Source organism: Chelmon rostratus, chromosome 10 (assembly GCF_017976325.1).
Source record: "Chelmon rostratus isolate fCheRos1 chromosome 10, fCheRos1.pri, whole genome shotgun sequence".
Classification (NCBI taxonomy): Eukaryota; Metazoa; Chordata; class Actinopteri; order Chaetodontiformes; family Chaetodontidae; genus Chelmon; species Chelmon rostratus.
In genome coordinates, this window is record NC_055667.1 from 16,138,341 (window position 1) to 16,153,093 (window position 14,753).

Consider the following 14,753-nt stretch of genomic DNA (forward strand, 5'->3'; position numbering starts at 1 on the left):
CCAGTAGGTTTATTGGTGCCAGCAAAACCTTGCCTCACCTCTCCAGCTGTATTCTAGCTGACTAAAGCAGCGGTCGCACCAAATACGCTCCCCAACTATTTCATTTACATCCTCCTGTGGACTGATTCCACCTCATTCAAAACAGCAGCTCCAATCGCAATGAGGGCGAGACTGACCTTTCATTCGGCGGGTACAGATTTTTGCCTTTTCATGTTTGCATAAGTGCACAGTAAAAAAATAACAAGCACCATCTGCTTGGCTGCCGGTGAGAACAAGGACAGGGTAAATCAAAAGTTTGATAAAAAACATGGATCGATTTCAACTTGTGGAATGCTAATGTTAGCTGGCTAGCTTGTGCTTGCATTCCTGCCCACACTATATCCTGTCCCGCCCGCTGTTTGCCACAGCGAGCAAGTAAATTTCACCTTGCCAGTTCTGGTCTGACCGCGGCATAATGCAACCGCAGCTTTCGAATGTTGGCCACTGAGCGGTAACACTAGAGCTCAGGCAGAGCCCATTTACCCAGCCAAGTCTTCCCAACGAGACTGGGGATTCAATCCAACAACCTTAAAGTCACCAGACCCGTCCTCTAGCCTTGAGGCTTTTCTCTGATCGCTAGATCACAGAAACAACTGCACTATGTAAATGTATTCAAAGCAGGCCAAACATCAAGTACAATAAGCTTGCAATGCTCCGACACAAACCTCAGTGACCTGACCCGATTCACAATCCCGACACCTAGAATGAGTGCGCAGTAAAGTGCGATGCTGCTCGGGGATCAGCAGGAGGAGGACCACCCAGCAGTGGAGGTAATCCCATAGCTGCAGGGTTGAAGCCTTGCTGCGTACACACTCTGACAGGCTAGGCCACTCCTGGATAGGATATTAGAGTGGAGCGAAAGTACAATGGCACCTATTGATGACTGGTGTTAGGTTTTATCCGGCATTGCTCTACTCTGCTTTTGGTGAGACAGAATAATCAAGCGAGTCTCTCTTGCTCAGTTACCTTTCTCTCTCCCACCCTCTGCCAGCTGGTGTACAGTTCAACAAAGTTTTAATTACAGGTGGGTGAGAGCAGTGTTTTAAAGACCAGGTTGGCTGTCCCAGGAAGGTTAATGTGGCCCCTCTGAGAATTCTGATATCATAAGTGAATATCTTATTTAGGTAATTATAATATATTTAGGTATTTAAAATACATGCAAAAATATATTCAATATAGTCAGGTAAGTATAATGTATCTGATATTTATAGAGTTTTTTAAGTCTTCTCCTGCCAATAGAGTGTAGTATCAATGAAATACTACAGTCAGCATTATAGTTTTGAGTCAATTTTTCAAAATCAAACCATCAGACATTAAGTTTATAGTCAAACAGACGGACAAAGATCACTGACATCATAGAAATTAAACTGGGTATCGCCCAAAATGTGTCCATAGAGTACCAAAATCTGTCATGGAAAGCTGGATCTTTTTAGATCTTGTCATTCTTCTGAAATACAGTGCCTAAAAAAAAATCATTTTACAACTCTGATTTTTTGTCTTTAAGGATGGTGACATTACAGGCTGATGGAAACAGAGGTAAAGAGAGGATTTCCAGAACTTGGCATATCTTGGTTACTTAACCATCATAGGCACCAGGACTCCCCTGAAAGACGGGTTTTGAAGAAAAGGATGTTAATTTTTCTCATTGACTTTGGTATTGGTACCAAAACTCAGGTAATGTAAGAACACTGGAAATTTAAAATTTCAAACAATATTACGATGTAAAAGGCACCCATCAGCATCCCGAGGGAAAGCTGAGAAACTTCATGCAAATGTCTGCTGACACAATGCTTGCAATTGTTAACAGCTCCAGTTGGAGATCACTTCCAGCACAGATACATGACCATGATGCCAATCAGGCCAAGGCGTCACTGTTGTATTAAAACAGTTTCAGTAATGCATGTGGTTAAAAAAGACAGAAAAAAGCTACTCTTCACTTGATAAACAAAAGGAAATGAACATCTTATTTATGTGTTGTATGGCGGCTACGTCAGGAAACAACTGTCCAGTCGGAGTATGAAGAGCATGTAAATTACGTACTCAACGCAACGCGGCCACAGAGTTACAGCTTCATGAGAGGCCAGAGTCTGCCTACTACTCTGTCTGTACAAGCAAATGCAGCGCAAATCAACACAACAAAAGCACGTTGTAATTGACCACTTAGCACCTCAGGTTACTGTGAGCAACCACCTCCACTTTGAGCCTCACCAGATTGGCAGACACGCAGAACAGCCTGCTGCTGGTTCTGCTTCAGCCCGTCAAACACACTCAAATCAAACACTCAGCCGCCGGCACTCTGCAAGATACAGAGATGGACAGAGAGAAGAAAAGAAACAGAAAGAAATAGAGAGGGAATGACAGAGATGCACTGATTCAAAGCAACCCCCAAAGTGGAAGCCTGGGGATAAACAACCAATCAGGGGACGGTTGCTGTCCAATCAGAACGCATACCAATGAGAATCCTCTCCAGACCCAACCAACTAACCCACGGAGGTATGCACAAAAAACATGACACATGCACACAATGTGACCTAGATATACAGCAGCGAACTATCTCAGGTCCTGACAATGTCTGGCCTTAGCATGACTAAAACCCAGAGAGTCTGTCTTCAATCTGCCCTCAGTCTCAATCCCAGCTCTCGACTCTAACTGCTCATCTCAGCACAACTGCAAACAGTGTTGTACGTACGTGAGTTTGTGAGTGTGTTTGTGTGTGTGTGTTTGTGTGTGTGCAGGGGAATCCATGATTCCATTGCAGACAGATGGGATTGGTGTCTGGGCTCATTCCTGGCAAAGGATAGCCTTGTTTCAGGGAGAAGAGCAAGGAGGATAGTTGCGGGATGCATCACAAAAGGATGTCAGTGTGTGTGTGTGTGTGTGTGTGTGTGTGTGTGTGTGTGTGTGTGTGTGTGTGTGTGTGTCTGCGCGCACATGTATTTTTTTTTAAACCATACTTTTGGGGGCAAATTTCAGACTACAAACCAGTTAAATGGGGACGGCTTGTCCAATTGGGGATAAAATCTACGTCCGCAGTTGGAAGACAGCAGGTTTGTGGGTCCGTGGTTAAGGTCATGGTAAGGGTTAGGGTTAGGCAAGTAGTCGTTATCGTTAGGTTTAGGGTAAGTCTCAAGGAAATGAATGAAAGTCTATGTGATGTCCCCAAAAGTGAGTGAGGTCAATGTGTGTGTGCATGACTGTGACTGACTTGGAGGATACAGACTTCCGTTGGTTTGGAGTAAAAAGCCTAACATGCTAAGAAATAAAGGTGCAGGGATTTGAGTGCGAGGCCGTGTGCACACAAACAAGTTTGTGCTTGCCTCCTTGCAGTATGTGTGTATGTGTGTGTGTGCAGCTCTGTCTCTGCCAGTGTTGCATGAGAGTGTGTGGTTGTATAGATCCCCTCTTGGCAGCGGCAGTGTAAGCCGAGGAGGGTCTTACATGGGCTTTAATCCTGTGCTGAATGTCATCGTACAAGTGTGGCTTTTCCGCGGGCCTAGATAAGAGAGAGCGAACGAGAGGGAGAGGGAGCTCGGCTGCACATGTGTTAGTCGCATGCATGCGTGCATGCGAGTGTGAGTGCGAGTGCATGCATGTACAGGAAAGGCACCCTTTTAAAGCAGCCTGACCCATTGGTTTGATGTCAAGGATTACAGCAGTGACATACAGAAAGCTGTGAGGGACAGACAGAGAAGCTACAGCACTAATCTGCTTGTCTGAGCTGATCTAGTGACAGAGAAAGAGGCCATACTGGCATCCAATTCTAAGGTTTCACTGGAAAACACAACCTGGCTGAAAACACACCACTCAGCCCAACAAGCTGAGCTGTGTTGGACTAACTTTCGTTCAGGCCAAGGGTTTGTACACTTTTTTTCAGCGTGGGGCCCAAATGAAAGTTTATTCTGTAGCTCTAAGACTCAGGGGCTTTAAAACATTTTACTACCCATGTCGTACGGGTACCCTGCAGCAATAGGCCGGTGACCCAATTTGGGATTTGAAGCCTAAGCTCAACAAACATTATTCAGGTTTGAATAGGTCACTGATATAGAATGTCAGCAGATCTTATTTTGAGGAAAATAACGCCATCATAACTAATTACACTGCAAAACATCAATTACGGAGGAAGGTGTCGTTGTTTTGACAAATGGCAACACAGCACATCTTGCTTTTTACAAGCTTCCGAGACGTGGATGACCTTTGGGAAAGTGTTGGGCTAGCGTGAGAAATAAACTGCAGCCTACTGTTATACGAGGCCTAATTAGTGGTCAGCCCTTAATTCTGAGTGGCAGTCCAAAGGTTGTTGATGTTATTACAGTAGCTCCCCGATAGCCCAAGTTATGAAGCCTCTCCGCTGACTCCGCACTGGGATGACTTTCAGCAGGAGGAAACAGGTAAATTCCTGTTAGTTTTCCTCCTCAATTCTACAAGGAGTGTCCGATAGCAGCTCTGGCATTTCTAGAATAGGGAAAGAAAATAGTGAAATTCCTTCTGCTATTACTTATTAAAATAGATTTAGTGTTATTGCTCCGCCACAGTGGTTCCGTGGGTGTCAATCTTGATCAGAAATGTTTGCTTTCTATTAGGCAATGTAAGTGCATGTATGTGTCTGCCTATGGGTGTGTGTGTGTGCGCAGGGGTGCCGAGGCATCACGAGTGCTGTATGTTGCAGGGTGTGATATCTGTAACTGTAAGTGAAAGGTACAAAATCAGTAATGGTCAAGTGTCACATGTAGTAAAGTCAGCAGGTGTGAGTCCTCTAGTTTGTAGCAACACCCTCCCCCACCCCCTGCCCCATTACCCCTGCCTCAGAGCGGTGGGCACGTCTATGACTGGCAGCCTAGGGGTGGTTCTATGTGTTAAAAACCCAGTTTGGGGAACAACACAGGACTTACCCAAGACCTGAGGCTGTGTGGTGCTTTTAGTGGTTTTACTGTGTGTGTATGTGCATGTGTCTATGTGTGTTTGAGGGAGAGGAGGGGGAGCACAGGAAGTCTGAGGAAAATAACAGGTTTAAAGTCAAAAGGCTGTGATTCCCTTTTCTCTGTCTCCAAATCCCAATACCTCCCTCCATCAGTGCCTCTTTGTGGATGCTCAGACTTTCTCTTTGGGATGTAATCCAGCTTGAACAGGGGATCTGACCTCCAGAGCATCCCGCCGAGAGTTCTCCTCATGCACAATGATTTTGCGCTCTCTATCTCTCAAACATAAACATATACGCACGCAAACGTTCACAAGTGCTTCCCCAGGTGCGAGTTTCTCCCGAGGGAAGGGCTTTTGTGTGCTGCCATCTCCATAAGCTCACAAAACACCCTCATAATCCTGCCAATCTCTCGCTCTCTCTTTTTCTCTTTCTCGCTCTTTCTTTCATACACGCACACACTCGCAACTGGCTACGCAGTAACTAACGCTAAAGACGTGCAATCGGCCTGTTTTCCCCCATTGACCTTGACATCATATGGATCCAGCACAGTGTTAAGATACGCATTTCTAATTCGTTATCCAATTTCTGATCTATTCTTGATCTCTGCCAGCCAACCACATAAAATACTTGGATGTATCTTGTGGCAATGGCGTCTGAAGGAGCAATAGAGATAACTGATAAAGAGTAAAACAGAGCAAAAAAAAAAGGAGGGGGTGAGAGGTGAAAAATAGCGACAGCTTGAGGTGTATTGATTTACGACTGTGGGCTGGCTCAGCCGTTTCTGCACAGAGGGCAAAACCAGAGAGGAGCTTACAGACACAGACTGAATCACACCTGGCATGTTCAGACAGAGAGGGGAGGATGAGGTGGTTCAGGAAAAGTATTTCAGCTTATAGTTGTAGACCTAGACAAACTTTGAACGTTTCAACACAAATTTAAAAAAGTCATCACACTTCCACACCATGTAAAATTGCGTGTATATGACCAGCCAATCAGGAAAGGCCAATTATTTAGGGTTCATGTTACTTGTAGCGTGTTTTGAGATTATGAACCTGAGCCAGTGAATTAGTGGTCACAAATGAGAAAGCACTATAGTGTCATTTCAATTACATACTCGAGGAAGAAAAGTAAATGCTTATTGTCCTCTGGCAGACGTGTTTGCACACTTGAACTGAAAACCCCAACAACAATGACTGGGAAAAAGACTTAACTACCACAATGTAGCATAATGCTTTAATAAAACGAGTGCGGTCAAAGCACTCAGCGGTGCACGGTACAAAAGCAGAGACAGGCACTCAGATTATTTGTTGAACCGGGAATGTCGACCAAAGTGTATAAAATACAAATCCTGAAAAGGCACCAGGATATGCTTGACCTAAAATGTCCTGCCTAGTTTATTGTTATATTGAATATGTAATCCACATTTACTTAAAGAGCAATACCTCACAAAACAAAACTGGAACTAAACTGTTAATAAAATGAAATCCCTAAACAATATCAAAGCAAAACTCATTTTAAAAAGTGCAACTGAAATAACCTTGGGTGGACAGCATGACCAGTGATAGCCTCTGGGTTCGTGGTCCAGTGCAGGTGCAGAGGACGCCGACTGAGGCCGCCACCAGCAGGCTTCTAGAACACAGTGTTAGAGGACAGGCCTCCTGCAGTGTGCCATCAAGTGGATAGCAGGTCAGCTGAGTTAAGGCAGAGGTGGGGCCTATTCAATGAACTGGCTCAAACATGTCGGCTGTGCTGCCCTTCACCCACCGGGATGCCTGCATGGGACTGCGCAGATTCATTCTGATTAGATGAGCACACACATGCAAAGTTTCACTGCATGGATAAGCACTAATGAATAGGGATTTACCGGTGATCATAAAACTAGAATTACAAAATCTAAGTATTAGTCTGTGCTTCTCCACATTGGCACGTTTGCACGAGTGATTGTGTGTGTGGCCATGTCTCTGCGTGTGTAATGAGTGTGTTGTGGGTGGGGAAAGGGAGTTTACTCAGACAAACTGCCTTATGATCCACACATCAGGTGTCTAACTGTCCTCTTCTGTGTACATCTTCAAGAAAACCACAAAAAAAAAAAAAAACATGAATAAACTTGTCTGCCTCACATTGCCAGCCCTTCCTTCCCCCACCTCCTCCTCCTCCGTCTCCTCCTCCTTCTCTGTCTGCCGGGGCTGAAGAAGCGTCTCTGGGTCCTGTCTGTCTGCAGCTTCATAAACCGACAGCGACAAAGCAACTCACCGCTCTCCATTTTCCTACTTAAATAATAATGTGCGCTGTTTTTTAAAACAGCAATGCATCATTGTCAAATTAATCATGATGCCACAGTAGAAATGCAGTACATAAATACTGGAGATGATTAAGACTGAGGCCCTGTCTCAAGCCAAAAACCACTGCTTCCTTTCACAAACAGGGTTTTCTGATGCCAAAAACTGTGCTGGTGAGAAGAATCTGAGCACCTTTAACCTTAATGTTTTGTAAGCATTCTCAAAAGCTGCAGCACCCATTAGTCGTGCACTTGTGTGCTATCAGATCATCATGGGAGGTGTCATTTTTTTTAATGCTAACAGCTAACATAAAACACCTTCAGCAGCACGACACTTCACAAGAAAAGGGCCCTCTGGAGAAATAACTCAAGTGTTGTTTCAGAATGGACTGAAATAGATACAGCATACAGCGCACACAGATGTCATTGCTCAGGTGTTGTTGAGTTATTGACTTCTCTCCACTCATGTTCAACCTGGTGGAACAACCTCTGACCTCACAGACTGATGATGCTGACAGCTGGCTGAGGGATGGCCTCGGTCAGACGCCTCTGCTGACCCCCGAGCTGTGGTTCACTGGTCACCAAAGACCACATGTGTTAGGAGGTACCCACATCCCCAAATGCACACACACATGTATGTACATGTGCACATAGGTTGGCAAACAGTCACACTAGTAGACTACAGCTTAGACAAACATATTCTGAATAATCAAGTAACAATAAACCATTGTCTCGTATTCCCTCCTGAATGTCTAACAAGCACCAGTGTACTCATTAATTAACACTTAAATGAGGTGTGTTGATTACATGATTACAATATGTCTTCAGGTGACTTGTAAATTTATGTGCCATCAGTTTGCAGTGATTCATGCGCAGGGTAATAGCTGTTTACGCTGGAGACTCTACCTGGCACACTGTGCAGAAAAAGCAGCAGGGCCAGTTTCAGATGCTGTCGGCAGACTTTTCTTTCAAAGCCGACCTTGAATCAAAAAATTACCAATGACAATTTGGTAGACCTGATATTTAAAGCATGGCATTTTGTTTACTGTTGAAAGGAATGTGAACACAGCAACACTAAAAACACATGTGAGCTGCAAGCTGCCATTATCATAACTGTAAAATTGTGGACAGTCATTACTGTGGGAAATGACATATTGATATTGGTTTTGAGGTTTCATTGTCAACCTGAAGATAAGAGAACACAAAGAAGAGAAGCCTCAGAGCCTGCTGGCTGTCGGGGGGTTGACTTTTGTTTGTGGTTCCTCTCCCCCAGCCACTACAGCTGCAATGATTATTGGATCAGTTGTCTGTCTGTTGTCATCTATTTTTGATAATAAGAATAATAATAAGAATGAAATTATATTAAATTAATAAGAAATAATCTCATTAGTTGCAGCCTTACCACTCACTGAATAATGTAATAAGTCATACTGTTCCTAAACACAGCATAGAAATTCCCAAAAGCATGCCTTTTGAATCATAAAAAAAATCTGACCATTAGTTGAAAGCCCTGTGAAATATTGGTATAACATTACCAACATATCCCTGTCTTGACTTGAGAATACTGCACTACATGAAGTACCCTTGATTTATCATATGACATGCGTTCTTTTGGGAGTTTAGTGAGCGTATGATATTTCTCTCATACAGAATGATATTAGGATAATACTAGTTTCTCCAGATATTAGGGAAGATATTTGTCTGCCAGTTGCTGCTGCAGCAGTCAAAGCTGAACCGAGTTAGCAGAGTATTTATAAAACCCTACATCAGGATCACCACACCCAGCCTGGCCTGGTTACTGGCCTTTACTACTAGTTCACCAGCAGGAACAAGGAGCCAATCCTCACAATAATCTGCCGAATGGACACAATGTCAACATCACTTCAGTGCCAAGGAGCGTGCACGCCACAGGTCTGATCAGGTCTTCATCAATAAACAAGATTTTACTCTGCATCTTTCTCACTGTCATAATTTTGACTACAATATGGATAAAATCAGTTATGTTTAACTAAGAAAATTTCAGCCACAAGATCCACTAAACTAGTTCTCTGTTCCTGAACTAGCTCTGTATGTTCATCAGTGACGCCTGGTTCAACCCCATGACGATGAGTTATTCAGTTGACTACAAACAACAACAAATACAAGTTAATGTCCAGTTTTTTATGTCCACTGCTCTCTGTTTCATGCTGGAAACCTACGAAGGACTGAAAAAATGAGAAGAACACATGACAAGACAAAAAAAAGCCTCTCTGTCATAAGACGTCTGTGCACCAGATTTTTGTTTTCTTTCCATTTTTGCAGCTTAGCCCTTGCAGACTGTAGACTGCAGTCATCATCTGAAAAAAATCTGCCGCTGCTAATTCAAAACGGGACACGGATCTGTGTGAAATATTTTATGCGGCTTATACATTGCTCATTTACAGTATATCAAAGTAAATCTGTGAAAGATCTTTTCTCAGTGTTTTGAAATGAATCCTAAAGACTACTGAGCCCAACAAAACAGCAAAGCAAAACAAAGGTCACAGGGCCCTGGAGTTCATTTGGGGGGTTGCTTTGCACAATAACAGTGAACTGTAATAGACGTGCAGCATGTCTCTCATTAACCAGCTGCTATGACCACAGACTTGACTGACTTTACCAATTTGTATGAGGATGTTTAATGTGCATTCTGCCTTTTATTCAACTTTAACTTCACAGAAATGCAAATTCAATCAAGCCTATGTGGCTAATGGTTTGATATACAGTGAGAAATATAATCTTCTAGCATGATAAATCCTAATTGAAGGCTACATATGTTTAGCGGGATGAACACCTCATAGAAGGCTTATCTGCACAAGGCTCACAATCAGTTTTCTACTTCCCCACAAAACTCCTGGCAGAAAGACAGAAGAGGGGCCACCAGGTGCCTCCCGCAGTCAGCCACTGGTGGAGGGGGATCTATCGTCTTGTCAGCCAAATTCACAGTTTCCTGCTTGCTTTGCTCCCATGGCTGCTGCAGTTTGGGCTCATGAGTCAGCTTTGAAGTCGGTTTTGGTAGGGAGGAGCCCTTGGACTCAAGGGCAGAACCAAACAATCAGAATCAGGCTGAGAGACAAGCACAAACATTTCTGTGACACTGTAACTAAATTGTATTTCAGAATAATAAATGGGATTGAGTATCTGCTGTCCAATTTCAGCTTCCCACTGAACTCAGACCCCTTCTTCTCGGCTTGCCGCACACAAAAGAGTGGGATACTTACTGGCATATACAATGTACACATACAAACACTGTATTCAGTGCAAACACAGCATGGGCAAATGAAAGCCATCTTCTTGACTTGTTTTAACCTGAACAAGGCCTCACTCCTTCCTGCACGCACACACACACACACACAAACATATTTCTGTCCCCGCTTGGAAAGCCTCTCAGCTTCTTTTCGCTTCATTCAGTACAAATAACTTCACGGTGGGATAAAAGCATAATGTTTCCAGAAAACCTCTTCCCCCCGCTTTCCTTCACTCTTTTGGCCCCATGCTCTCTTTCACTTTTTCCTCCAACCCCCTTCTCCTGTGCTCTCTGTCCAAAAGGACATTCTTATTTCATTAGAGGGGGGTCTGGGAGGCCAAGAGGGTAAACAAAACCTCTGTAATCAACAGCAGGACATACACAACCACAAAGAGCCAATCAGAGCCCGGCGTCCTGTTAGACAGAACCACAGCTAACCAATACAAATCCACACCTGGACGCTCAGAACTTGAACTTGCCAACTCAAACTCAGCACGTAGGTTTGTGCAGAATTCAAAATGTAGCCTAGTACCAGGAGTCAAGGTTATCCATGAGAAACACCAATCATAGCGAGCATGTACGCCTGCAAAGACACCGATACATGCACACAGATCCCCGGCTATTTGTCTATCGGTGCTGTCATCTCTGTTTGCTCATATTAGAGAGGGCTCACTCAGGGACAGGATATGGGGATTAGGTCTGGCCTTATTGCGCTGTAGCTACACACCGCTAAATGGCTCCCATCTGTTCTCACATAGAGGATGGCTAATACACGTTAGCTGTGCTCGCATCGTGCACTGCCAGAATAACAGCAGTGGATAGATGAGTAGCACTGATATCGCTAGCCACAACACCACTCTGTGCTAAAGGCTAATGTGCCGGGCTTATTCTATTAGATTGGGATAAGAGGCACTAATACACACACACATACACGCACACACACCATCGTGGTATCTGATTGGAGATACCGAAGCAGTAGGCTAGTCACCGGTCCAACTCTAGGTTTACCTTGAAGGAATATACAGTACAGAGCAGGGCAGGCTGAAATCTGGGGAGAGGTGGAAAGAACAGGAGTGATGGAAAAAGATGGAGAGATGGAAAGAGAGGGAGAAAGGGGGCAGTGTGGTCTCTTTCATTACGGTGAATCCTGACACTGCTGCATTCTCAGCACACATGGACTGGATTATAGGCTATGTGGGCTGCTCCGGCACTGTATGGCTCGGCAACGCTCTCTTGCACACGCACGCACACACACACTTGCAAATGCACACACAAACATCATAGCTAAACACACTAAAGCTTTGCGCTGCAGGAAGACAAACCATTTGCTCACACACAAGCTATAGGACTCTTAATCCCAAAAGCAGCATGAGGGCAAAGTGCACAACTACTAAATCATTGAGGTTAGAGACAGAATCTGCTTGTGATGGTCCACCTGTGGATTACTGGGGGAAAAGAATGAGATGCACTGGAAACTATGAGTGTACCATGCTGCCTGCTTTTCTCTCCCCTTCCCACACAAATACATACACGCATTTCCTCTCTTTTTACATCTCTATCTCTCATCTGTGACAAATACATTTATACACCTCTCTTTGTCTCTCTCTGTCTCACACACACATTGTAGCTCCGAGCAAACCATAACCCTCCCTGCACAGAAATCTTTCCGCACATCCGCTTTCAAAGGCATCCTGAGTCTATGGGGGGCTTCGATATAAAAAGCCCAAAACAGGAATTATCCTTTATGACTCTACATTCTTCGTTTTATGCTTTTTCAGCTTGCAGCCTTAAAAAAAGAAAAGAAAAAAAAAGCTTCATGTCTGTTCTGTGCTGTATTGCAATTAACTACCCCACACACTGGCTCACAACGGGGTGGGGTAGCGCGGTAAAACTTTAATACGACTGAAAAAGTGGGGCGCGGAGAGACAGACATGTCCATCTCTGGCTTTTCTCACTGTGTCGTTTTTATCACCTATGGGCCCTGGTACGCTCGCTTGAGGCTGCTGGGTGTGTATAGGTCTAATACCACAGGGTTACCTATACGGCCACAGAGTGCACACACAGCACGCGGCACAACCAGCATACGAGCACTTCACAGAGGGGCAGCCATAAACCTCTGAATAAACTGAGGCTCCTTACTCGAATGAAATTCATAAGCATTGGGAAAAGGAGCCGGGTTCTATTACACTCCCTTCTGTCAGAGTTGGGTAATGCTGTGGTTATTGTGGTGCCATCAGTGTTCCCGGCTAATGGTTACTTGAGCCCCCTGAGGAAGCCTATTGTGTAGGAGATCATTAAAATATTTAGAGCAGATATACAGAACTGCATCCTGGCAAGGGGCGTATTAACTGCAAAAAATGTTGTTCAGTAGAAACTCACTGTGGACAAATGGATGCAGGGTTACCATGGTGATCGCCATCATGCCCATATTCCCTCTTCATCATCCTGTGGAAAAAAAAAACAAACATTATTGTAATAACCATCAGTTTACAGCTTGTTGATACTTCATGTCAAATGTCTCCAAACCTGCCTGTGTGTTGTAGAAAATGGCTTTCTTTTTAGACCAAACTATTTACTGTACAAACTCTGGCCCAGTGGTTATGTCTTCACAAGTATAGTCACATCGCCTAATCTTATGTTCCTCCAAACCCCCTGTGGCTTTTAATCAAAGCAATCCTGTCTATGTTCCTCACTCACAAAAGCTGTGTATGATATCATGAAATGCTTTCCTCGGTGTGATTGTTAGGAACCAATAACTAAACACACAAGGGGTTTCCTTAGGGCTGAAACTGTGCAGGCAAGAGCACTGCTAACGGGAAGGCTAATTCACTCAGACACTAACATTACAATGGCTAGCATGAGCTGGCAGCTCACAATAGCCAAGCCCTTTCCTGCACAATGCTAAACTAGGCTCCAACAAAGCGGAGTCTACGCTAACGCAACACAAAAAAACATGAGGGCCTTGGCTGCAGTCCACAGTGGCTTTGGTTGGACTGAGTGGTTGTGACAGGCTCAGTAAACTCAGTAGGCTAGACTAAGCAGCTAAGCTATAGATGTAATGGCCTTTCAATGGAACATGCTCGATGCTAAATGCTAACATGCAGTGAATGGCTGTGACAGGCCCTGTAAACAGAGCCAGACCTACAGTATAACGACTCATTCTGCCAGGTTAAAAACACACACAAACGCATACACACGGAGATGCACACACACACATGCACACGCAAACAGGCCAAATACCATGTGCTACTTCTCATAAACGTGAAGCAGGCAGCATGTTGAGGATTAGAAAAAAAGAACAACAACCCCAAAAGAAAAGGTTGTTTAATTCTGTCTCTGATAAACACTTTATGGCTGTTTTCTATTTCCTTCCGAGGCTACTGCCAAGTATCTGGCAGTGGTGCTGGCATGGCTAAATGAGAACAACATGAACACAACATGCCCGTCAAACTGCACACACTCCATGCAGAGATACGGACCTGGGGTGCATCTCAAGAGGCTAAATCGACTTCCAGTGCTTGTCTCCTCTCATTAGATTTCACCTGTCCTCAGACTAAGTCCATCACAGTTTAAGTAGAGGACAGGGAGTATACAACTGTAGTTAGAGGACTGGGATGGACCCACTAACTGTAGCAATGAGCTTTGACTGACTGACTGCGGTTTGGCTCCCTGAAAAACTTTGAAGTGTGTTCTTGTGTTTGTGTGTCCACTATTCCAGCTCATGTGCTCATGTGCCTTAAATGAGCCAGTTGGGTGTGCATGTGGTATGTTTGTATAATGCAAATGCAAATGCGACAAAAAAAAGGCATGTGTGGTCACTGTTATGTTATTCATGGCACTAGCTGTATCTTGGAAAGGCATTGTGGTCTCCAGGGTAAGCGTGCAGACCCTCTTCATCATCATTATCATTATCATCATCAATCATCCTTCGAGTGGCGTCCCTGGACCCGGCAATGCACTGAACCACTGGCCTGGCCGCACTTGGATATTACATTTGAAAGGGGAAAAATGAAGGGAGAGAAGGGACTGAAGGAAAGAATGAAAGAGACAGGCATGGAGAGAAAAATTGTGGGTGGGAAGGAAATAAACCAGGAAGGAAAGTGATGTGAAAAGAAGAGACAGTAGAGGTTTGATTAAAAAAAAAAAAAGAGTAGCAAAAGCATTGTAAGAAGTGGAGAAAGGAAGAAAAGAGGTAGAGGAGAGATAGTGTCCATCCAGGCAGTGTGACCTGACGTCCACCATCTGCAACACAC

General features: G+C 44.2%; 1 protein-coding gene across 1 annotated transcript in view; it reads right to left on the reverse strand.

Annotated features, from left to right (window-relative positions):
- Window positions 1-14,753, reverse strand: part of LOC121612182 (ERC protein 2-like) — a 143,925-nt gene that overhangs the window by 22,467 nt on the left and 106,705 nt on the right. Inside the window, exon 18 of the mRNA XM_041944894.1 lies at window positions 12,880-12,945. Within this exon, the coding sequence (XP_041800828.1) occupies window positions 12,919-12,945 (27 nt within the window). The 3' untranslated portion in view covers window positions 12,880-12,918. The remainder of the gene's footprint in view (window positions 1-12,879; window positions 12,946-14,753) is intronic.